The 26,738-nt window shown below is 44.3% G+C and overlaps 1 protein-coding gene across 1 annotated transcript in view; it reads left to right on the top strand.

Moving 5' to 3' along the window:
* Positions 1-26,738, top strand: part of MYO3B (myosin IIIB) — a 252,794-nt gene that overhangs the window by 208,152 nt on the left and 17,904 nt on the right. Inside the window, exons 31-33 of the mRNA XM_077917134.1 lie at positions 21,219-21,325; positions 21,733-21,779; positions 24,430-24,590. Of these exons, the coding sequence (XP_077773260.1) occupies positions 21,219-21,325; positions 21,733-21,779; positions 24,430-24,556 (281 nt within the window). The 3' untranslated portion in view covers positions 24,557-24,590. The remainder of the gene's footprint in view (positions 1-21,218; positions 21,326-21,732; positions 21,780-24,429; positions 24,591-26,738) is intronic.

Raw genomic sequence — 26,738 nt, 5'->3', positions numbered from 1 at the left:
TTTTGACCATTGAGAGTGCAAGCAGATGCTCAACCCTTGGTGCCAGATCTCTCAGGAGCAGAGACAGTGACTCATTTTCAAGCATAGATGCTTGTGCCCTGGCAGATTCAAGCAACTCTGCCAGAAACAAGCTTTTGGGAGTTAAGGGCAGTCCTAGTTCCAGGTGTGGAGAGTCCTCCTCTCCCTTCGGTGACTTCACAGACAAGAATTAACGAGCAGTTTATAATTTATAGGAGTTTTTTGTTTATTTAATCTGGTTGCAAGCAAAGATCCACATCTCTCCACAAGGAGAGTAGTTGGCTACTCTAAATCCTCCCCCTTCCGTCCCCAGCAACATCCTGGGCGCCAACGGAAAGTTCCTCCTCCTCTCTGCATTCCTTGTTTTCTAATACGGATGGACCGCCTAGTTTGTGGGGAGCATGATGTCTCTGCTGGCTGTTCCCTCCCTTCTGTTTCTCTTTCCATTATCTCATAGCTAGGTAACTCCTGCCGAAGCTGCTTGGTGTCTGTGTCTCTCCCTGCTTCTGAAACCGCTGGAGACAAGGGGGGATGAATCTTTTCCCTACAGCTCCTCTTCAGAGAAGAGCTGATCTGCCTGAGAATGCCTTCCCCAATCCTCTGATTCAGACCGTTCCCTGACACCTAGGTTTCACTCTTTCTCTAAGAAGCACGAGCTGAAATGAAGGAGGAACATGCATGGGAGAGGACGAAAGTCCAAACACAAATGTTAGGGTGTTCCATATGTCCTCTTTTTCCAGGATACATCCTCTTTTCCATGGGTAGAGTCGTCATAGCAATCTATATTTAAAAGTAAAGGTAAAGGGACCCCTGACCGTTAGATCCAGTCATGGATGACTCTGGGGTTGCAGTGCTCATCTTGCTTTACTGGCCGAGAGAGCCAGCGTACAGCTTCCGGGTCATGTGGCCAGCATGACTAAGCCGCTTCTGGCAAACCAGAGCAGTGCACGGAAACGCTGTTTACCTTCCCGCCAGAGCGGTACCTATTTATCTACTTGCACTTTGACATGCTTTCGAACTGCTAGGTTGGCAGGAAAAGGGACACAGCAAGGGGAGCTCACCCCGTCACAGGGATTCGAACTGCTGACCTTCTGATCGGCAAGCCCTAGGCTCTGTCGTTTAGACCACAGCACCACCCGCGTCAGTATTTAAAAGTAGAAGTAGAAGTCAGCAGGTGTGTCCTCTTTTTTCCTCTTCAAAACATGGCAACCCTACAAATGTAAAAGGACCTGAAGCTCCCAGTCCTCCAAGAGGTCTTCTCCTACCCTCCCCAGAAGCTGGTCTCATCTAGAGAGTGTACCCATGTCCTGTTCCCTGTTATCCCTGGGGTATAAAAGCCCCAACTGCTGGAGGAGCAATTAGAATATCCCTGCCTACATGCTCCAGGAATGTCCTCTGGGAAACAAATTTCTGTTCTCATATTCTTCCAGAGGGCATTCCTAATCCTGAAATTTTCTCAGGAAGACTTATAACAATAGAAATCAATGGTAAGAAAAATTCTCTTGGGGTTTTTCCTTCCTTTTGGTTACAGACAGGGTGATACTTAATATTGCTATGTTCATTTATCCCTTTTCTTTTCGTATGAAACTCATATATATATATATATATATATATATATATATATATATATATTCATTCCAGCTGGAAAAAATTAAAACAGAGACACTTCATCAAATCTTTGCTCCAGTCCTGAAGCAATTCTGAAATGTTGACTGAAGCAATCTAACTGCCCTGGAGCACTTTTACAACATCAAACATTTTAATGAAAATGTTTTCCTCAAACCCTAGAGCATTTCCAAATATTAAATGTAGAAAAGGGATGATTTTCTCTCCAGCCCCAAAGCTATTCTAAAATATCCAGTGCTAAGTTGAGGGATGGAAGTGTGTGTGTGTATATTACAGATGTAGACACACACACACACACACACACACACACACACACACGTATTAGTGTGCATAAGCAATATGACTATAAACTACAGTAGAACTGTAGTAAGCATGGGTCATTGAGTGTCCATTTGAACACTGCTTGACGAGTGAAGATGTTACACAGTGAAGACTGACTGACAGAATTTGGAATGTTTTGTCTCAAGAAAAACAAATGTTTCAGTGTTAGGTACTGAAAGTCTGCCAGGAATTCAACTGGAAATACTTTTCTCCATCCTGACAGTCTATGGAGAAAATTTGGCTCTTGTGATGACAGATCTCCTTGCACTGGCAAGTGGCAAGTCTGAGAGGAGCAGTTTCACAACATCTCCTCCCCCCCCCCCCCCATGCTTGCTATATATTCAGAAATGCACAACCACCAACCCATGAGAAGGCCAGGCCTTTTCTCCTGTCGCATTTCTGCTTACATCAGCAAAACAGCAGTCTCTCTGCCTTCCTTCGGTATTCTAACAAGAAACTCAACATAAAACAAAACAAAAAATGGAGAGAAGCATTATTTACCATGCTTTGTACATCCCCTTTTCTTGCATGGTTGGAAACACCATACCTAGCACAACGGGTCAAAACACAGAATATGGAAATCCAACAGGAGTGAATGTAATCATGGCAGTTTGACTCCGACCACACACCCAAGACCTATAGTAGCCATATTTGCTGTCTGGCCACTCTCTGGTTACTGGATTTTAGGGATCGCGTGGGTCTCCATTAAGGTCTTGACTTGGGACCTAGGAACTGTGAGCAGAAGTAGGCTTGTACCATGGGATTACTCCACCCCCTGGTAAAAGGTAAAAAGGCAAAGGTCCCCTGGATGGTTAAGTCCAGTCAAAAGCAACTATGGGGTTGTGGCGCTCATCTCGCTTTTAGGTCGAGGAAGCCAGCATTTGTCTACAGACAGCTTTCCGGGTCATATGGCCAGCATGACTAAACCACTTCTGGCACAACAGGACACCATGATGGAAGCCAGAGCGCACAGAAATGCTGTTTACCTTCCCTCCGGTGCTGTACCTATTGATCTACTTGCACTGGCGTGCTTTTGAACTGCTAGGTTGGCAGGAGCTGGGACAGAGCAATGGGAGCTCACCACGCTGCAAGGATTCGAACCACCAACCTTCTGATTGGCAAGCCCAAGAGGCTCAGTGGTTTAGACCACAGCGCCACCCACGTCCTAGTCGCACCCCCTGCAACCCTTGGCCTCTCATACAGGTACCGCTATCTGGTTAGGGTTATTTCTCCCTCTCTCGGAAGAGGAAGGACAGGAAAGTGACTTTCTGGGACCTTCCTCCCACAGTTCACAGAAGCCAAGCCATTGTATATTGAATTATATTAGGATAGTTACCTTCCAGAAACGTCTATGCTACATTATATATACGCAATACAGTGGTACCTCGGGTTAAGTACTTAATTCATTCCAGAGGTCCGTTCTTAACCTGAAACTGTTCTTAACCTGAAGCACCACTTTAGCTAATGGGGTCTCCTGCTGCCGCCACGCAGCCGGAGCACGATTTCTGTTCTTATCCTGAAGCAAAGTTCTTAACCTGAAGCACTATATCTAGGTTAGCGGAGTCTGTAACCTGAAGCGTATGTAACCTGAAGTGTATGTAACCCAAGGTACCACTGTATATTGAGGGTATTGTGCAACATTCTCTATTCTCCTTGTAGAAGAGTCTAGTACAAGTGGCTGGGACCAGCCTCAACACACAGCAACATGAAGCAGAGGCTTTGGCCAGCAGATTCTGCGGAGAACATCCTTTCTCAGCATCCTATGTCAATTTCTTTGTGCCATTCAAAATGCAGAATTTTTATGCTTTGGTGTCTAATAGCAGCACTAAAGAGCAGCTTTACACTTCAGTCTGCTTGCTTGGTTGGTTGGTTGGTTGGTTGGTTGGTTGGTTTCTTTGCTTGAAGGTGCTGTATAAAAGAGTAGTGATAAACAAAAAATGCAATTTAAAATAATAATAAATAACATAAATTATGCAACAAAAACTTCAAATTAAAAACAACAAAACTAAAAGATGTAAGCATTGTTGTATCTCAGCATTTTCCCTGACTAGGAAGTGGGAAGATACCGGTAAATGTTTCCAATTTTATTCTCACAAGAAGCCTGCAAGGTAGGTTTAGGCTGAGATATAGACTCAGTGAGTTTTGTGGCTTCTTTCCACACTGGCTCTGCTCGGTTTCTTTGATTCTTAACCCTAAGTTACTCATCTTTCATTGCTTCCATATTTTTGAAGAAAAAACAAATTAGGAAGGAAGGAAGGAAGGAAGGAAGGAAGGAAGGAAGGAAGGAAGGAAGGAAGGAAGGAAAGAAAGAAAGAAAGAAAGAAAGAAAGAAAGAAAGAAAGAAAGAAAGAAAGAAAGAAAGAAAGATGAGGACTTGCAAGTGGCCATGGGCAGTTGAAATGTAAACAAATGCCTGACAAGAGAGTCATTTTCTTCACTGGAAAGTGTCACCACTGAAAGAATCCGAACAATAGTACTTAGTCACTGAGACCTTTCCAAAGTTAGGTATACAAGCGGTAGTTACTTAACTACGGCTTCATTGATGAATTGCATCATCTTCATCTTCTCAACTGGTCGCTCTCAGTTTCCAGAGTTGCTGCCTTTTAAACAAACAAAAAACAAACAAACCATTATTATCCTTTCTTTAAGAAGCTTTCTTTCCCAGGTCATCTTTCAGCCTGCCATTTCTGGCTTAATCTACCTGTGATTTATACTTTTAAAGGGTATCCTTCGAGATTATGGAACAGTTTTTGAAAATAAAGCAACGTGCCTTCACTGCTTCCAGGGCAGCCAGAACAGATTTCAATAACTGGTTCTCCTTCTACATGGCTGGCCACATAGGATCAGCATGAGAAAACCATGCTCTGAGGAACTGGTTTCTCAAAGGAGAAACAAAATCCTCAAGCATTCTTAAATCTTCAAGTCAGCGCATACATGGGCTACGTTTTTTTTTATGTGCTGTGTGCATTTGGCAATTATTTAACAGTGTGAGCCAGTGGATTTAATGATCTCCCTGTGATTTATGCATAACTTTTATTAATTACGCCAGTGGGAATGAATGGTGGCGAGAAATCAAGCCAGATGTCTATTATTCTCAACAAATAAACTCTTGAATGCTATGAAATGCTTTTGCATATTTTTTTTTTAACAAGAAACTTTACACGGGATATTTAACCCTTCGTCCCTTCCTAACCGTGTACAGTGGTACCTCAGGTTAAGTATTTAATTCGTTCCGGAGGTCTGTTCTTAATCTGAAACTGTTCTTAACCTGAGGTACCACTTTAGCTAATGGGGCCTCCCGCTGCCACGCGATTTCTGTTCTCATCCTGAAGCAAAGTTCTTAATCTGAGGTACTATTTCTGGGTTAGCGGAGTCTGTAACCTGAAGTGTATGTAACCTGAGGTACCACTGTATACGATGAAATAGTTTTATCCCCTGTGCATCCTGCTTGTTAACCAGATATGCAGAGGACAGTGGCAGAGGAAGCCGCTCGGAGCGGGGCACACTGCAGGGCCCCCAGAGTCTGCCTGTCTCCTCCCCCTCAGCCACCCTACACCTGGGGGGGGGAGGCAGCAGGCGGACCGAGGAGTCTGCGCACGCCCAAGCCACTGCGTCTCTCCCAGGTGAGACATGTTGCTCGGGTGTGCTGCAGGCCCTGCGGTTAGTGCCGCCCTGAATTTTGTCACTCCCCTCAGTGGTGGCACCCGGAGCAACCCACACCCACCGCACTCCCGTTCCTTCGCCCCTGGCAGAGGATGCAGGGATAGGCCATCATGTTGTACTGAGGGCATTTACAACTGGTCATTGGAAAATGAGTCAGAGTGGTGTAGTGGTTAAGAGCGGTAGACTCGTAATCTGGTGAACCGGGTTTGCGTCTCCGCTCCTCCACATGCAGCTGCTGGGTGACCTTGGGCTAGTCACACTTCTCTGAAGTCTCAGCCTCACTCACCTCACAGAGTGTTTGTTGTGGGAGAGGAAGGGAAAAGGAGAATGTTAGCTGCTTTGAGACTCCTTCGGGTAGTGATAAAGTGAGATATCAAATCCAAACTCCTCTTCTTTTATGAAGGCAGCCCTGTTTAGGGACGTTTTTAATGACTGAGGTTTTAATGTGTTTTTTACCTTTGTTGGAAGCCGCCCAGAGTGGCTGGGGAAATTCAGCCAGATGGGCGGGGTATAAATAATAATAATAATAATTATTATTATTATTATTATTATTATTTGAATTAACTTTGTACCTTTGACTGAACCATAACAGTGCATCTTCTGGGTCTTTGTAAGTCTACAAAGTAGACAAAAGTACAAAGTACAAAGTAGACTTACAGAGCTAGGGTTGCCATATTTCTTGATTTTTTAAAGCATTTATTTTATTTTAAAAATTGCCCTACTTGTCATACGTCTGGGTTTTCCCAGACATTTTGCCGATTCAGCAAGAATCTGCCCAGACACCATTTTTGGAGCACAATTCCCAGATGTGTCCAGGAAAACCCAGATGTATGGCAGCCCTAACAAAGGCCATAACCTTTCTATTTAGTTTTTCCACTGCTTGGAAGAAGGTTGTCCTTTTAAAGAGATAGGATTTGTTTTCTGCTGCTGCTGTTGTTCTCCTTTGTGTCTTCCATTTGTCACCATCCAGCCAAGGATCTCAGTTGGTCTATTCTGCCTCTCTACAATGTAGAACGTACATCTTTCCATTTAAAAGCAGATTAAGCAGCCACAGGCTTGGTAACATCTACGATTACACTAAGATGTCATATATCATGTTCAATAAGAACTGAGTCAGATTTGACATGGGATTGGATATCCAAGTAAACATATTTTATATCCATTTAGGCATCATAATAAGGTAAACTCTCTGATTCCAACCCAACCAAAGTAAAGCATTTTAAATTCTATTGATTTAGTATAGTATAGATTTATTGCGGCCATTGGCCCATATCGAAAACAATACATCAGAATTTATCCAAAAACAATACAATTTAAACAGTTCCAAGTTAAAACACCCATATAAAACCAATTTTACTTCAGTTAAGTAAACACTATACACAATAAACTCCCTCTATGTAAACCGCAATTCAAATCCATCAGATTTTGCGGGGTATGCGTCTTAGTTCTGGCACTTATTGATGGTTCTTAAGTTTAGCTAAGCTGTCAGAGTCATACAGTGATCCATTTCTCCTCTTTTGAAATAAAACATTAATCAGATATCTAGCGACTGCAAGAGATCTACTTGTATCTTCGTCGTTTAATAAGTATATTATTTGGGCTTCCTGAGGTCCGTCAGCAATTCTCGATAAATATGGGGCCAGAAACTTGGACCGTGAGGCCGAATGTAATGGACAACAGAAGATTATATGATATAACGATTCTATAAATCCACTTTTACAGTCACAGAGGAGTGAGATCTGCCCGTTGGAGAGTCTGTTACCCAACACGTTTGATGGGAAAACATTGAATCTAGCCTTTATAAAGGCATACCTGTGCGTCACCACAGATAAGGTAGTTAAATAAGATGGAAGTTTCGTTGGTGGTGTTAAGCCAAGGTTTATCGGCGAACAGGTGCCACCACCTGTCGCAATATTAAATTGTAAATCCATCTCCTCTAATTTGTGAGTTATAATTCTCTTGGCAGAAATTAAATCCAATTTTAATAGTTCAGATGGAGATAGTCCTAGAGACACAAGTTTCCCATGTATTATTTTTGCCCAGGGGCTAGGGAAGTCATCTCTCCAGAGACACTGTATCAAGTGGAGATTTGGAAGTTTATGAATTCTATTGATTTCAGATTTTTAAATAAATTCTATTAGAGGTTATAGAGAACAATACAAGACTTAATATCAAATATCTTTTTTTATCCAACATTAGTCTAATAAGACAAAAACATAGCGAGGAAGAAAGAGGAAGAAAAGAAAAGAGAGAGAAGAAGAAGAAATAGAAAAAAGTTTAAAGAGAAAATAAACAATACTTACCTAATTCACTCTAATACAATACCCAACTAAACCACTTTCTATAATCAAACATTATCGTCAATCCCCAGTTCCAAATGTCATTATTTCATTTCCTTTTTCACATAAAAACTCTATGAGAGGTTTCCAATCTTTAGCAAACGTTCACGACTTTTCTCTGATTAAATTCATTTGCACTCATTTCAATGAGAGGGTTAAGTTGTCTCCTTCTGAAATCAGTGAAACTCTTCAATGTCTGCTTATAACTGAGTCCAACTAAGCTCAATGGGACTTACTCTCCAGAAAGTGGGATTGCCATCTTAAGCGCTCATCTTTGGCTTGATGATTTCTTTTGTTATCTGTAGAGTTTCAAAATCCCAGTGGTCTCACAAATGAGTTTATGTGTTCTCAGCTCAGATTCTGATAACTTCTCAGACTTCACATGCCAATATCTTGATGTGATAGTTGACAGTACCAAACCACACGCCAATAGGTTCATCTACCATGATGTCACTGGCTAAGCTCAAACTAATAATTAAATCAAGCAACTATTGTCATCTTTTATTTATGGCTTTTTCTGACAGATATGGTTAGACAATAGAGTGCTGCCGCTGCCAGCATTCTGTTTTCAGCCTTTGGTTACTGTCAGATACCGCTGAGAACTAAATTATGCCAAGTTTGTTGGGTGGTTATTAATACAATATGGCATACTAGCAAAGTGTAAGTATAGCATTTATATGTTATGAATAGCTCTCAAACTGTTTCACTTTTGGCAAAGCCTTTTCTGCATTTCAAGGACTGATATAGTTTGGAATTTAGAAGGGATAGTTAGGAAGGATGTTGTCAAGAACATAAGTCAAGGGTGGGATAGCTTTCATAAATGGAAATGATGAAATAACTCTCCGCTCCTATCCCCAGTAAAGGGTATCTGAGCATATATTTCAATGCATACATCCAAAGAAACATGAAGCAAACTTAAATCCAATTGAAACCAATTACCATATAAGGGTTTATTATTCATATCTAGAGAGCCTACAAGGGACACGGGTGGCACTGTGGGTTAAACCACAGAGCCTAGGACTTGCCGATCAGAAGGTCGGCAGTTCGAATCCCCGCAACAGGGTGAGCTCCCATTGCTCAGCCCCTGCTCCTGCCAACCTAGCAGTTCGAAAGCACGTCAAAGTGCAAGTAGATAAATAGGTACCGCTCCGGCGGGAAGGTAAACAGTGTTTCCGTGCACTGCTCTGGTTTGCCAGAAGCGGCTTAGTCATGCTGGCCACATGACCCGGAAGCTGCACGCCGCCTCCCTCGGCCAATAATGCGAGACGAGCACCGCAACCCCAGAGTCGGCCACAACTGGACTTAATGGTCAGTGGTCCCTTTACCTTTACCTTTAGAGAGCCTACTGTACATAAAATGAAGGGACAAGAACAGGCCCTATCTTCAAAGCCTGCAATCTAAACAAGGCAAGGCACTCAGTGAATGGGCCTGGTAGGAAGGGGTCACAGTGTGATATCAGAGACTGAAAGTTTAATCCTGTGTTTAGACAGGTAAAGCCAGGCCTTCAAGAAATACCTTCTCCCTCTTGCTTCTGCAAGATTCATGCAATGACAACAGTGGCATTTCCTAAGATCAACTTCTTATTTCAAATGATAGCAAGCAGAATCTCTTTAACAGAAATATGTGACAATTCCACCACCACAGTCAAGCGTATGTGCCCGCTCCTAGGAGCCGAGGCAGTTTCAGTGCCCCTCCCCCCCTTTTTTTAGGGGGCCATTTTGAAATGAATTAAACGCTTGACATTTGATTCCAGCAAGTCAACAAGTGTGTGGATTTTTATTCCCTAGATTTAGGGAAGGGTGCCTTTTGGGGGATAAAGATTTATCCATTTGTACTTTGTCTTTTCTGAAACTGTTGTGCTGGGTTGACATCTAGTCTGTACATCACCCATGAGTTGCGTGACGTGTTTGTCGTTTTTTTAATTAAAAAGGCAGTTTTGTGACCAGTGTTAGCCAGTGTGATTTATAAGGGTGTTCCCTATGCATAGGGACACGGGTGGCGCTGTGGGTAAAAGCCTCAGCGCCTAGGGCTTGCCGATCGAAAGGTCGGCGGTTCAAATCCCCGCGGCGGGGTGCGCTCCCGTTGCTCGGTCCCAGCGCCTGCCAACCTAGCAGTTCGAAAGCACCCCCGGGTGCAAGTAGATAAATTGGGACTGCTTACTAGTGGGAAGGTAAACGGCGTTTCCGTGTGCGGCTCTGGCTCGCCAGATGCAGCTTCGTCACGCTGGCCATGTGACCCGGAAGTGTCTGCGGACAGCGCTGGCTCCCGGCCTCTAGAGTGAGATGGGCGCACAACCCTAGAGTCTGGCAAGACTGGCCCGTACGGGCAGGGGTACCTTTACCTTTACCTTTTACCTCCCTACACATGCTCAGTAGGTGCCCATTGTAAGAGCAGGCTGAGTGTAGTGGAGAGGGATGGAATAAAACATTGGGGGACAGGCATAATGATGATGAATAAATAGATCATATGGAGATGTGCGTGTATAGGAGAGAATTGTAAACATGGAGGCCAACAACAAAGCATCTTGTGGCACCTTGGCTCCTCATAAACATGTATGAAACAGCCTATACAAAGAAAGGACCTTGAAAAATGTGTGATCTTTGTAATTTGAAGCATGTGATTCCGCACAGAACTGGTGTCCAAAGTGAAACCATAAGTCATGAAACCACGCGGCGGGAGATGCATGGCTTCTGTTATGAGCGCCTTCAGAGAGCATGTGTGCGAGTGTGTATTCAAATGGTTCTGTTTAGAGGTTATAAACAAAAGGCACCTCTCCCCATTGTAGTAGAGTGTGTGCTACGGATTCTGGGATACAAGTGACATCAAAGCAACTGCGCTAATGAATTTCCTTAGCATTCATTGGCTCTATAAATGTGCTCCATCTGAGTAAACAAAACTGCTGTTGTTGGGAATTTGAAGCGGCTGAAAAGTTGGAATGTTAAAAAGAGAAGTTAAAAGGAAAACATTTCCCCCTTGACTGCTTCAGAGTTATCAGATAGGCACATGGGTGTCTGTGGGGAGGGGCAAAGGGGGCACTTAACCACCCCCAATCCTAAATGTATGTATTAATGTACATACATACATACACACACACACACATTCAGATTGCCAACAGGATGTTTAGAGTGATCTCTGAAACCATTCCAACTGAGTGTGGCTACCGGACTCTGACTCTCTGCACGTTTTTGATGAAGTCTTCCTGGTCCAGCAGGCAGCTGATGAATGACGCAGCTTCTGATTGAATGATGCAGCTTCTGCAAATGTTGTAATACAGTGGTACCTCGGGTTAAGTACTTAATTCGTTCCGGAGGTCTGTTCTTAACCTGAAGCACCACTTTAGCTAATGGGGCCTCCCGCTGCCACCGCGCCACTGGAGCACAATTTCTGTTCTCATCCTGAAGCAAAGTTCTTAACCTGAAGCACTTTTTCTGGGTTAGCAGAGTTTGTAACCTGAAGCGTATGTAACCTGAGGTACCACTGTATTTGGAAACCCTAGAAACATAAAGATTATATAAGGAGTTGTGGTGCTTTGTTACGATCAGCTGAAAGGTTTGGGGGTGCTGCTGGGCCCAGCTCTGCTTTTCGAGGGGCAGGTAGAGAGAAACTCCTTTCCTTGGGAAACAGAAACTTAGTACTACTGTTTTCATTGGTTCAAGGAGGTGGGAAGGCACAAGGGTTTTCTATACAGTCGTACCTCGGAAGTCGAACGGAATCCGTTCCAGAAGCCCGTTCAACTTCCAAAATGTTCGGAAACCAAAGCATGGCTTCTGATTGGCTGCAGGAAGCTCCTGCAGCCAATCGGAAGCTCCAGAAGCCACATCAGATGTTCGGGTTCCAAAGAACGTTCGCAAACTGGAACACTCACTTCCAGGTTTGCAGCGTTCAGGAGCCAAAATGTCCAGGTACCAAGGCGTTCGGGATCCAATGTACGACTATACAAGGTTGCTAGAGAGGGAAAGCGAAGAAGCAGAGCTATTTCACTTTCTTTAAGCTATGGATTTCGGCAACTGCTTCAAAAAAGCAGAAGACAGCTTAGCTAGTGAGCCCTAGGCACGTCCTGAGGATACTGCTTCATATATATCCTTTTATGTATAGCTCAGTTGGTTAGAGCATGGTGCTGATTATGCCAAGCTTGCAAGTCTGATATTCCTGCATTGGACTAGATGATCCTCAGAATCTCTTCCAACTCTACAATTCTGTTATTCTAAGACATTGTGCAGGTAGCACCCAAAATGTCTGCCTCAAAGGCAGTAAATCTCCAAGGGCAAGGCATGAGAACATCCCAATGGAAAACACGGAGGCAGCTACCAGTCCAGTCCAGCATCTGATAGAGGATTTGCTCTCAATATATAGCTCCCCAACTTGAACAACAGGAAAAGTTGAGCATGGGTCACTATATATTAAGAGCAAATCCTCTATCAGATGTGAGCTGTTTACACAATGCTGGACCCCTACAGAAAGTTACGGCTTTGGGCATGATAGTACAGCTCCAAGAGCATTTTGCCATGCACGGCTTTCTAAATATCTTCCTTAGTTAGCACATTCTGCTGCTTTGAAACGCCCAAGTTGTGAAACATGAAACTCATGTTGTGGTTTTGAACTATATCTCAAGAAGTTCATGGGACAAGGATAAGACAGGCGTTCAAACATGGTAGAAAAAGAAGGAGCACAAATCAGGGCAATCTATCCTCAAGCAACCTTTGTCCATGGCTTATTCCTCAGCTTAGGGACGCGGGTGGCGCTGTGGGTAAAAGCCTCAGCGCCTAGGACTTGCCGATCGCATGGTCGGCGGTTCGAATCCCCGCAGCGGGGTGCGCTCCCGTTGCTCGGTCCCAGTGCCTGCCAACCTAGCAGTTCGAAAGCACCCCCAGGTGCAAGTAGATAAATAGGGACCGCTTACTGGCGGGAAGGTAAATGGCGTTTCCGTGTGCTGCGCTGGCTCGCCAGAGCAGCTTCGTCACGCTGGCCACGTGACCCGGAAGTGTCTGCAGACAGCGCTGGCTCCCGGCCTCTAGAGTGAGATGAGCGCACAACCCTAGAGTCTGTCAAGACTGGCCCGTATGGGCAGGGGTACCATTACCTTTTATTCCTCAGCTTGGGAAAGAGCACAAACAACCCTGGCAAAGTGAATTACAGTGGTACCTTGGTTCTTCAACTTAATCCGTTCCGGGAGTCCGTTCAACTCCTGAAACCATTCAAAAACCAAGGCGCGGCTTCCGATTGGCTGCAGGAGCTTCCTGCATTCAATTGAAAGCCGCAGAAGCCACATTGGACATTCAGCTTCTGAAAAACGTTTGCAAACCGGAACACTCACTTCCGAGTTTGTGGTGTTTGGGAGCCGATTTGTTCAGGAGCCAAGTCGTTCGAGTACCAAGGTACCACTGTACTTCTCACTCATTCTGGGATAAGTCAGTGACAGCAGAGATGTTACATCATGTCCTCAAGATAGCAGCATCTACCTTGTAGGTTCACGAGAAACCCATGGAATTATCGCACTTACAGGGCCTTAGTTTGACTTTGTAAAGACTTTGCAAAGACCTTGATGCTTAAGGAAGCTGCTTCTGTTTCTGTGCCCATAAAAGTGAGATCCTGCTATCAGGATTTTCCTAGAAACTTATATGGTGCTGAAGAAATATTTCCCCCCTTTGGAATCAACATCCTAGACCAACTTCCATTCATTCTTGTAGTATCAAGACAGAAGAAGTAAATTTTCCCCCATTTCCCTGAGACTTCAAGGGGGTGGGGCAATGAAATCTTGAAAGAAGAGATGCAATCCAAAGGGAAACTGGAAATTCTCAAAAGCATCAAAATACATATAAATACATATAAATTATCAAAGGAGAACAAAGACATGTTTTATTTTTTTCTTCTACAAAAATCTTCTCCCTAGGCTATAACAATGCATTACTCAGGCACAATCAATATATCTGAGCCTGAGAACCAAAGTACTTTGAAATAAATTAGACTAGTAGGAGAAGAAACAAAGAACAAATTAACATGATTTTAAACACTGCTTAAATTTTTATGAACCTGGACCTTGAAATGTTATGATGAGCTCCCAGGAGCCTGTGCTAATATTTGCCAATAATTAAGAGTTGCACTTTCATGTTCCCTCTGATGTGAAAGGTTGAAAATCAGTGTGTTTGCTATCTTTATGGTCATACTGATATATCTTTAAAATAATTGTTTATTTTCTTAATTATTAATGAAATTCTTTAAACGGCTCTATTAAATTTTATTTGTTGGCTTGTTCCTCCACCTCTTGCTGTTAATATCCTAATGCTTGAATACTCCTACTCCTCGCCCAGTTTTACATTACTTTAGATTATTTAGAAGGAATGGCAAATATAAATAAACCCTGAAACATGCAGCTCTGAGGATTTGCAAGTACCATCCTCTGAAGTATCCTGGGGAACAAACAAACTCCAACAATTTTACCTGCTTAAGGCAGGCAGCACACCCTTAAATAATAGGCCATTCATGAAAGTGACAAAGGGATTTCTCAAGCATTCTGTGAATATACCCCAATGAGGTATACAGTGGTACCTCAGGTTACATACGCTTCAGGTTACATTCGCTTCAGGTTACAGACTCCGCTAACCCAGAAATAGTGCTTCAGGTTAAGAACTTTGCTTCAGGATGAGAACAGAAATCGTGCAGCGGTGGCGCAGCGACAGCAGGAGGCACCATTAGCTAAAGTGGTATCTCAGGATAAGAACAGTTTCAGGTTAAGAACGGACCTCCGGAACGAATTAACCTGAATTAACCCAAATTAACCCGAGATACCACTGTAATCTGAATAAAATATAATTATCTTTGTCTGTGTTGTAAACAAACAGTTTCAGGTTAAGAACAGACCTCCAGAATGAATTAAATACTTAACCTGAGGTACCACTGTATTTGGGACTGAATATACAGTATCAGGAGGGACGCGGGTGGCGCTGTGGGTAAAAGCCTCAGCACCTAGGGCTTGCCGATCGAAAGGTCGGCGGTTCGAATCCCCGTGGCGGGGTGCGCTCCCGTTGCTCGGTTCCAGCGCCTGCCAACCTAGCAGTTCGAAAGCACCTCCGGGTGCAAGTAGATAAATAGGGACCGCTTACTAGCGGGAAGGTAAACGGCGTTTCCGTGTGCGGCTCTGGCTCGCCAGAGCAGCGATGTCACGCTGGCCATGTGACCCGGAAGTGTCTCCGGACAGCGCTGGCCCCCGGCCTCTTGAGTGAGATGGGCGCACAACCCCAGAGTCTGGCAAGACTGGCCCGTACGGGCAGGGGTACCTTTACCTTTACCTTTATACAGTATCAGGACTGTTGCTGTTTTAATCATACTCTTAGGCTGCAATCCTGTAGCCACTTTCCCAGGTGCAAAACCACTTGAACTCAAGGGGACTTCCTTCTGATCAGGCATATATAGGGTTGTGCAGTTAGTCCATCAAAAAGCCCTATCAAAAGAGGTCGACTTACTTCAAAAACTCAGGGGAAAGCAGCTCTAACTCGCGACCTGACACCACCGCCCCAGCAATTTGGAAACCGTGCAGCAACATTGTCGGTTTCAAGATGCCCTCTTTCAAAGGGGGCAGGGAAGGGCTCCCAAGAGCTCACTGCAGTAATTTCAAACATTCCCCGTTGGCTATCTTTGCAGGCTTTTAGCTGTTGGGAGGAGCAGAATTTCTCTAGGCAGCAGGGAAATGTAAAATAAGACTCCTGCCCAATTATTAGAATAAAATTCTAATCCCGTTACTTATGGGTATGATTTATTTTTTAAAGACATTGTTATCAGGGCCTCACTTTCATCTGAACTTAATATTCCTAAAACAAGTAAAGAGGCAAAAGATGTCGTGTAAAGAGAGAGGATTTTTGTTCTTCCCGCCACCACTCTTTTGAACTGAAGGGCTGTGGTGATTTCTCTCTCTCTTAAACAGAAAGCCTTGGTGTTCTGACTTACTCCGCCAGCCTAAAATTTTAAATGATGTTGCCTGGCAGGCAAATGTTCACACCCTCTTCTCTCTTAAGAGTGTATCTGAGCCACCACTGTCTCAGGTCCATGCAATCCTCTTCGCTCAAGAATGCCTTCAGCACCAATGTCTTCTTGCTGAGTTGCACCATGACAGCACCGGCAGAACCGCTTGCTAAGTTCCTACAATCACATACAATGGTACCTCGGGTTACATATGATTCAGATTACAGACTCCGCTAACCCAGAAATAGTACCTCGGGTTAAGAACTTGGGTTAATAAATCTGTTGCCACAAGACCCTTTTGGGATAACCAGCCTCATATAACCAACATGCTTAAGTCTAATTGATGCATGAATGGGTTATTACCATGGAGTAAGCTGTCCTGCTAGGATTAGCTCACCTAGGGAGGGACTAGGCAATCAAGACTTTGTTCCCCTCCAGTCTACCAGAGAAGCTTAATGTTCCTATAGCAATAATTTAGGAATTTTCACCAGAAGAAGAAGAAGAGTTTGGATTTGATATCCCGCCTTTCACTCCCTTTAAGGAGTCTCAAAGCGGCTAACATTCTCCTTTCCCTTCCTCCCCCACAACAAACACTCTGTGAGGTGAGTGGGGCTGAGAGACTTCAGAGAAGTGTGACTAGCCCAAGGTCACCCAGCAGCTGCATGTGGAGGAGCGGAGACTCGAACCTGGTTCCCCAGATTACGAGACTACCGCTCTTAACCACTACACCACACTGGCTCTCTAAGCCAAGTTCTACAGCCTGTGCAACTATTTCTGAATACTGTATGGAAAAGCACAGGAGCATGACCTTTGGAGAGTTTGTAAGTAAAGCATTTTTAACCTTCTAAATGTGTAGTCTTTTTCTATGTTAGGGTAAGAGGGATGTTTTGGAAGTCACAATGGCATATTTCAAAGGTCTAACAGTCTGTATTTCCATGGTTTACTTTGCTGCATATTATGTGATTTTAAATCTCTGCTGGGGTTATCTCACCAAAGAGGACTTGTGGGAAACCTGGATCTTGGAAGTCTCCTTTCTATATACCTGTTTTTTTCTTGCCACCAGCAATCCTTACCTGTTTCTTCTGAGTTCATACCCATTACTTTTGTCTCTCTCCAGACCTGAAGTTTATCTGAGAGAGGGTGTGTGTGTGTGTGTGTGTGTGTGTGTGTAAGAGACCAAATGGGAGTGAGCCCACAGGAGATGGTCATCAGTGGATAGCTGACATAGCTGGGGTTGTAGGAGCCAGGTCGGCTCAATCTGCAAGGCTACCCAGGCACTCAGGGATTTGGTGTTGGATGGAGAGACATGCTAGATATAGAGCATCTGAGGCATTAAAGGTAAAGGGACCCTTCACCTTAGGTCCAGTCATGGCCGACTCTGGGGTTGCGACGCTCATCTTGCTTTATTAGCCGAGGGAGCCGGCGTACAGCTTCCGGGTCATGTGGCCAGCATGACTAAGCCGCTTCTGCCAAACCAGAGCAGTGCACGGAAACGCCGTTTACCTTCCCGCCGGAGCAGTACCTATTTATCTACTTGCACTTTGACGTCCTTTTGAACTGCTAGGTTGGCAGGAGCAGGGACCCAGCAACGGGAGCTCACCCCATCGCAGGGATTCGAACCGCCAACCTTCTGATCGGCAAGTCCTAGGCTCTGTGGTTTAATCCACAGCGCCACCTTAACCCACAGCGCCACCCCTGAGGCATTACACTTGCGCTAATAATTTTTCTCAGTTTGTGTAGTCTTTTAAATAAACATTTGCCAAGAGGTGAAAGAGTTGCTTGACCTACCCGTAACCTTAATTTTATGAGTGGATAAAAACGTATGAAAATGATTTGCAAAATCTGTCTAATGACACAGCAGAGAGCACATGTTAATATGGTTTCCTCCAGATATGGTTGTCTGTGATAAACGCTACCAGATTTTTCCCCACACCCACCCATCGTATTTTAGGCTACTTACACAAGGAAGACAAATGGGCTCAGCGAAAGGGCATTTCCTTTGGAGGATGCAAGCTACAGACCACCCAAGAGCCATGCAGCAGCGATGGTATCAAGCTGAAAAGCTACCACAGGGCTTTGCTAAGTCTGAGAATGCAGATAGCTGCGATAGGCGCATTGAATCCATTGTGAAAACAGGCAGGAGATAACTTTTTAACATAAATATAAATTTAAAAATAGCCTAGGATGCTAGAGGAGAGTTGTGTGTCCAGCTGGTGGTGAGAAATGGACTGTGTACCATGACAGAGCAATGAAATAAATAGATTAGCTTGGCATCTCAAGAGGTCTTTTGACATCCCCTCTTGCCTTAAGAACCTTATAGGCTGACAGTGGCAGTTGCTTCTATAATTGTGGTAAAGGTAAAGGGACCCCTGACCATTAGGTCCAGTCATGGCCGACTCTGGGGTTGCGGCGCTCATCTCGCTTTATTGGCCGAGGGAGCCGGCGTACAGCTTCCGGGTCATGTGGCCAGCATGACTAAGCTGCTTCTGGCGAACCAGAGCAGCGCACAGAAACTCCTTTTACCTTCCCGCCAGCACGATACCTATTTATCTACTTGCGCTTTGACGTGCTTTCAAACTGCTAGGTTGGCAGGAGCAGGGACCGAGCAACGGGAGCTCACCCCGTTGCGGGGATTCAAACCGCCAATCTTCTGATCAGCAAGTCCTAGGCTCTGTGGTTTAACCCACAGCACCACCCACATCCCTTATAATTGTGGTATGTTGCCACAAATGACGCTTAACAACAGGGTGTGGGTGTGTCTGTGTGGGTGTGGCTTGTCTGTCTGTACATTCAGACACCTCTTGAGATATCATCACTGAACTTGGCATAAAGGGCCCAAGATTTGGGACATAATATTGATTTTGAAAAATGGGGGAAATTGTGGACAAAAACAATTAAATTTATGTCACTCAAGGAAAATTTAATGAAGATGATGTATAGATGGTATTTGACACCGGCCAAACTTGCTAAAATGTATAGAAATCAAGATAAAGAATGCTGGAAATGTAAGGAGAAAGAGGGGAATTTCTTCCACATGTGGTGGACATGCAATAAGGTGAAAGCCTATTGGGACATGATATATGATGAATTGAAAAAGTTTTTAAAATATACCTTTAATAAAAAACCAGAGGTGTTTTTGTTAGGTATGATTGGAGTTGAAATTCCTTTAAAAGATGTAAATTTGTTTATGTATACTACAACGGCAGCAAGGATACTTTTGGCCCAGAAATGGAAGCAGCAGGAACATCCAAGAGTGGCAGACTAAAATGATGGAATATGCAGAATTGGCAAAGCTGACAGGGAAGATCCAAAATCAGCGCAACGAACTGTTTGAAAAGGACTGGAGTAAATTTATACAATATATGAAATAATATTATAAACATTTGAAAACATTTGTAGGTTTCAGTTGAAATATTTTGTAATGTTAATATTGGGAGCTGGTTTACATTTAATATAGGGACGCGGGTGGCGCTGTGGCTTAAACCACAGAGCCTAGGACTTACCGATCAAAAGGTTTCCCCACGACGGGGTGAGCTCCCGTTACTCTGTCCCTGCTCCTGCCAACCTAGCAGTTCGAAAGCACGTCAAAGTGCAAGTAGATAAATACTTCTGGCGGGAAGGTAAATGGTGTTTCTGTGTGTTTCTCTGGTTCCCCAGAAGCGGCTTAGTCATCACACCACATCACATGATAGCTGTACACCGGCTCGCTTGGCCAATAAAGCGAGATGAGACCACAACCCCACAGTCGGCCACGACTGGACCGAATGGTCAGGGGTTCCTTTACCTTTAAAGTTAATGAGGTAAATTTTATTAAGAAAAAAAGAAGGTAAATAAGTGGCTAAAGAAATGCTAAGATGTAAGTGAATATTTATGAAAGCCAGAGAGTGGGATGGGGGGGAGTCGTAGCTCAGTGTGAGAGATGCTTTTGATGATGATATTATGTAATGGGATGTGATTATGATAAAATGTAATCTTAATAAAAATTATTTTTTAAAAAAGAACTTGGCATAAGGGTTCCTGGGGTGGAAGAGCCCATTTTCATCTATGATGGTGAAGCAAAATGTTCCAAACTGCACCAATTTGGATGCCTCTCGAGATATCATCACAAGATATCTTAGAACCATTTGGTGTGACGCTTCTAAGACTGTGCCAAGGATCTGCAAAGGGTAGCCCAGGGGCTGTTTGCAAGAGGACTTTCAAATTGCCCTGCCTGTGCCTGATAGTCAAACTGTCAGAATTGAAACCTCCACTCATAAGCTGGTGAGCGCTGGGTGCAAGTCTGGTAGCTGCAGGGGTCTGTTCCACCCGTGTTTTACCTACATGTGACCTGCTAGGAAAGCAGACTTCTGCAGGATTCAAAAGGGAGTGACCAAGACTGCATAAGTCCAAAGGCAGAAAGATTCCACAACTGGGGCGGGGGATCAGAGAAGAACCAGCTCCCGCCCCCAAGTTCAGCCTGTGCTGGATGGAATTTGGTCAGTCTCTTACAATCAGTTACGGCTCCAGCGGCAATAGTCACATTTCAACATTGGGGTTATGGCCCTGACGGCAGCAGTTTCTTAGAAGTTATGGGCAGAGCCAGGTACTTTCAGTTAGTGTCTTATATTTGGGGAGGTGGGAAATGCAACAGCTACTACTACTACTACAGTGGTACCTCTGGTTACGAACTTAATTCATTCCGGAGGTCCATTCTTAACCTGAAACCGTTCTTAACCTGAGGTACCACTTTAGCTAATGGGGCCTCCTGCTGCTGCCGCGCCACCGGCGCGCGATTTCTGTTCTCATCCTGAGGTAAAATTATTAACCCGAGGTACTACTTCTGGGTTAGCGGAGTCTGTAACCCGAGGTGTTTGTAACCCGAGGCACCACTACTAGCAGTTATATCTTAGCTTGTCGCCACAACACTGAAAGATATACTTACTATATAGAGGGTTTGTATTTGTTTACTCCATGACTACTACATCCCCCTGTTCAATTCAGCATCGAACCCCAGGTGGTTTTGGGGGCAGCTTACCCAGGACACCGTCCACACCTTTAACATATAGTTGAACCAAGGTGGTGAATCTTGCCTTCAGACCACACCCTGGGATTAGAAAACAAATGCAAAGTTTTTGCTCAGTTTTATTCCAAACTCAGCACTGTATCCCAGTATCTACATGCCTACATAGAACGGCACAGGTTGCGGGGGAATCAACCCTGGAATTAGGAAGCCAGAGCTCTTTTGATTGTAAAATATGCTGAGACATTTACAGCACCTGGCATGGCGGAGATCTAAATTGTGTTGTCGTCCTGTAGGTTCCCCAAGCTGCCTCGAACAGAAGCTCAAAACGCCCCGTCGAAGGTGTCAGCAGCCTAAAGTGCTGAATAGCCCTGAGGACAACGTGTATTATAACCAGTTAAATGTGAGTTCAAAGTGGCAATAAAGCAGTTTTACTGGCTTTGTCTCCAGTTAATAATTTTGTTATTGATACCTGTTCCAACCCCTCCAGTTCCTCCACCCCGCCCCCACCCCGTTGCCCCCACCCCACCCTGACGTTCTTCAGCTCTCGTCTTGAACATGTGCTTATGCTCTTTATCTGTTGCTTTCATGTCAGGATGTCTGCCTTCACGGTGAATAATTGATGTGGTTTATCAAAGACGAGCAAGATGCATGCTTCATCAGGCTCGCTTGAGCCCTTTGATCAAAAAAATTATGCTGTGACTTCTGATATTATCAGCATCTGCTTGCATTCAACACAAAATCACTTTGAATTAAAAATTAACGACTTGCTGCCTTGCTTTGACTGTGTGTTCTTGGCCCTCTCCACAGGGAGCTCTAGAATATCAAGGGAGCAAGAGGAAGCCAAGAAAACTTGGGTAAATAGCTATCTTCTTAGTTCTAAGCAACTGTAAACAGAAGAAGGTCCTTTGTGATATTACAGAAAACGCACAAACTTTCTGGAGAGAATTCTAAAAATAAACAGCCAGACTCAATATAGCAACCTTGGCTATTCTGCTACAGAAGCAAACAGAAAACGGCGTCTAATCTTGTCTGTTAAAACGTGGCAACCATCTCTTGAAAGACTGAGGGCAACCGGGCAGGTTCTTCTTGACGGAATTTCTGCAAAGTTTTGATTTCTCTTTCTTTGTTTTGTAATGGGTTTGATACAAGGAGTGGACTGGGAGTCCTAGAAGCAGATGTCCGCCAACTGTCTGCACTGACTCAGAATGAGAGGCAGTAAAATGCAGAAGTCCTTCCTGGTCTCCGACATGGACCAGCTGAAGGGAGAAAAGGCAAACAAAGCATTTGTTCCTCAAAAGAGGCTGTCCATGTTCATTCTTGGCTGTGGTCTCCTTTGTTTGCGACTCTTTTTCCCTTACGCAGATTCAGTTTCCTTAAAGGGAAAATCATGCGCGCTCTCAGTTATGAAGTATCCTGTTCTTGTTCTCCAGTGAATCCCTAGATCAGATAGCCACTGAGTACATCAGTTATAAAGCATGCTAGCAAAAACCACCACCTGACCCCTCAAAAGCCATCCCAGATAAAATAACCTTATGATGCTTCTGAACCTCAAATGTGATTCAGACATATCTGCATTTTATATAACTTGCTTGTATTGGTGTTTTAAAATTGTAAACCAGCTTGGATGCCTTGGTAGAAAGGCAGTATATAAATCCAAATAAAGTGTGTTGTGAGGGAATGGATACAGTCAAAGAAAGCTGTGCTTGGTCCCCATTGACATCAATGAAATGCAAGTCTTAATTAACTTGCCCCCTTGATTTCACTGCAGCCTAGGTTCAACTGAGTCTGACTCCAACCCAATTTGTTTGTGAACATTCATTTAAGATTTCCTTTAGTATGTTATGATCCTTTGTTGTTTTGTGTGTGTGTGTTTACAAATAATAGTTCGACAAATTACCACTATTACTACTACTTTTTGTGTATGCTCTCTGGGAACGGCATCTTGTCTTATAGAGAATCACGCTAGCAATGCAGTTACCTTCTCCTAGTGCCATATAGGAACAGATTTTTATCTCAGTGTGCAATTTTTAATAACCACTCAGGGCAGGACCAAGGGAGCCTGTTGAGCAAGTGGAAAACACTTCCAATCACACAAGTGAGGAGGCCTCCAATTTTTACCAGTGTGTCTCTCACCTAAAGCCCCCCCATCACACCCCACATGGTTCCAGAGCATCTCCTGACCTACCAGAACAGCTTGGGGCAGGGAAACAAGGAGCCACAGCAAGGAAGAGGAGGCAGGAAACCTTCCTCGTGTGAAATTCCCCTTGCAGTTCTTGGGATCCATCCACAAAGTTTAAGCAACCCATAAACGGTGGTGCTTGAAGTGTCGGTGGGTTCCCACGAGGCACGACACAGTGATAACAGCAAGAACGTTTATTGAACTAACAGAACTGGACAACAGGGGCAAAGCAACTGCTTATATACATTTCTGAAGGCCTGGGCCACTCCCACTCCCAACGTGATTGGCTGTCTAAACTTCCAAGCTGCGAATCATGACTCAGAGTTTAAGGGCCAATGGCAGAGGCCCAAATCCTGAAATGTTCCGTGATTGGATATCATGTATCGAATCAGAACACAGGGGCTCAGAATCCTTAGTCCAGACTCAAGCTCAGGCAAACACAGACCTCTGAATGCGTAACAGTGTTATTCCATTACATGAGCATCCGTTAACTACGTGTGCAATGCCACAGCATAATTGCTGGGGATTTTTGTCATTGATCAACTATCCACCAGAAGTGGAACCTTCTCATTGTGTGAAGCTTCTATGAGTTATTCAGGAAGCATCTTGGTTATTTTAGAAGTATGGCTGATCGCTTAAAAACAAACAAGGACTGCACTGTAGAAACTTTGAAACACCATAAATCCAAACTGTATTATTGACGAATGATTCATACACAGCTCCTAAGCAGGAAGTAGCATGCTGTGTCTCTGGGTTTTAAAGCCTGGAAGAGTCCTAACTCAAAGCCAACACCTTAAATTGATCCCAGTGACTCTAGGGAGCTAGTGCATGTCTACTCTGAAGTAGGCCCCACTGAGTTCAGCCGGACTCACTCCCAGGTTAATGTGCATATGATTGCAGCTGCAGTGTATTATTCTTCGATAAGCCATATACTTTACCTAGGGTTGCCATATCTCAAAAAGTGAAAATCAACAAAAGTTGACGAGCTTTATTTGCAAAATCTCAATGGAAAAATGAGTTTTTGAGCTATTTTTAATGAAATTCGCCAAAATCTACACTTCCGACACGGGCAGCCATATGTCCAGATTTTCCCGGACATTTCAGTGATTTCCGCCCATACACTGTTTACGAGGGCCAAATACCAGCTATGTCCAGAAAATTCATGGCAACCCTAACTTCACCAGCCAACAGTCAGTCATTAAGCACAAGATTGTTTTTGTTCTACCACCCATACGAAAGCACATTTTGTACCCAGTAAACATAAACTTCTAAAAAGAATGTGGTGAGCCATTCAGAATGGTTTGTGTTTCCTTCTTTTTCCTCAGGCAAATAAAAGTGCTTGATTGGGAGGATGAGTATTACAAATCATTGTCAGCCGCAGATTCCATCACAGAGGAGGAAAACACATTCCAAGCTCTTCCTTCTTCCAGAGGAGTGTCCTTTCGGAGCTGAACTTTTACCACTTAACTCTTTTGGTACAATGCTGGTAAGAAACTTAACATATGCTTCTCATTTCTGGTTCACATGTGTGCATGTGGTATGCACATTGCCGATCAGAAGGTTGGCGATTCGAATCCCCGCGACGGGGTGAGCTCCCGTTGTTTGGTCCCTGCTCCTGCCAACCTAGCAGTTCAGAAACACGTCAAAGTGCAAGTAGATAAATAGGTACCGCTCCGGCAGGAAGGTAAACGGCATTTCTGTACACTGCTCTGGTTCGCCAGAAGCGGCTTCGTCATGCTGGCCACATGACCTGGAAGCTGTACGCTGGCTCCTTCGGCCAATAAAGCGAGATGAGCGCCGCAACCCCAGAGTCGGCCACGACTGGACCGAATGGTCAGGGGTCCCTTTACCTTTACCTTTTTACATAATACTTTAAATACATAATTTGGGGGCACCTTGATTTATGCTATTAGACAACATAGGCAGAACAGGAAGAGATTCAACAAATGCTGGTGTCTACCATGGTTCTGTATCCTGCATACACACCATACATTTAAAGCACAATTTTATTTTATCCCCCCCCCCCGCTCTATAATCAATTTTATTAAGTTTTCAAAAGTTTAACATATAATCTTCAATACATCATAAATTTATCTTTTTTTCCACTTCCCACCTCATTTTCCACAGTGTTTATATTTATCCCCCTCTGCTGCACACTACCTTTGATTTCTTACCCCATCACAACAATACTGTAGTCTCTAAATCCTTCGGTTGCTCATAATTCAAATCCTGCTCGCGAGTTCATCATACAGTGGTACCTCTGGTTACATGCTTAATTCGTTCTGGAGGTCCGTTCTTAACCTGAAAGTGTTCTTAACCTGAAGCACCACTTTAGCTAATGGGGCCTTCTGCTGCCGCCGTGCCGCCACTGCGCAATTTCTGCTCTCATCCTGAAGCAAAGTTCTTAACCCGAGGTACTATTTCTGGGTTAGCGGAGTCTGTAACCTGAAGCGTCTGTAACCTGAAGCGTCTGTAACCCGAGGTACCACTGTACTGTAATATTTCCTTAAATAGTCTGAAAGGGGCTTTCATTCTTCCACAAAATGATCATCATTAGGTTTTATTTTGGCTCTTAACTTTGCAAGTTCATCATACAGTGGTACCTTGGTTCTCGAACTTAATCCGTAGTACCTTGACCAGTGGTACCTTGGTTCTTGAACTTAATCCGTTCCGGAAGTCCGTTTGACTCCCGAAACCATTTGGAAACCAAGGAACGGCTTCTGATTTGCTGCTGGAGCTTCCTGCACTCAAGTAGGCCCCACTGAGTTCAGCGGCCCACAGCGACTGCCACTGCCCACTCTTACTGGCGCTGCGCTGCGCGGCTGCCCACTTCCAGGTCAGAGGAGCACCGGAAATAGCTTTTGCACATGCGCAAGCGTTATTTCCTTTGCACATCCAGGTCGGAGGAGGCCTGTGCACATGCGCACAAGCTATTTCTGGTGCTCCTCCAACTAAAAAATGCACCGGAAATAGCGTGTGTGCACGTGTATGGGCACGTGCTCCCCTGCCCTCTGGCCTGCCGCGCGATCGGCACTGGAGACACCGGCCCAAGGCGCGTTAAGTTTGCTGACCCCTGCCCCAGCATCTTCAGGTACAGCTTGAAGAGACACCTGCCTGAAACCTTGGAGAGCCACTGCAAGTCAGTGCAGATAGTAATGTGCTGGATGGACCAAGGGCCTGACTCTGTACGAAGCAGCTTCCTCTGTTCCTGTGCATGGCATAAGTTAGGGTGACTCTTGCAGCGTTTGCCTCGTAAACAAAACATGACACAGCATTGGAGGAGGCATTCTGAGACACAGCCGAACTCTGAAAACTGGAGTAGATTCATAAAGCGAGGAATAATTAGCACAGTGGAGGAATCTAGTATAGCCTGCATTCAAAATGCTGAATGCGTGCTTTTTTACGTTATCTTGTCAAACGGTATTTTGTGATAGAACATGCTCTTATTTCCCCAGAGGAGAAACATGCACACATTTTCAAAAAGCCTAAGCGGTAGAACAGTAAGAGCCTATTACTGAATCACTTGATTTTATGACGTGAAGTTGGAAATCGTTAGATCGGAGCCAAGACTTTGCAGCACCTCAGGAAAATAAATTATATGGTCTGTTGTTGGGTGCCATTCATGTGGACTCTC

The sequence above is a fragment of the Podarcis muralis genome, chromosome 1, assembly GCF_964188315.1.
Source record: "Podarcis muralis chromosome 1, rPodMur119.hap1.1, whole genome shotgun sequence".
Taxonomy (NCBI): domain Eukaryota; kingdom Metazoa; phylum Chordata; class Lepidosauria; order Squamata; family Lacertidae; genus Podarcis; species Podarcis muralis.
Note: the sequence above shows the minus strand (reverse complement) of the source record. Positions and strands in the feature narration are given on the sequence as shown.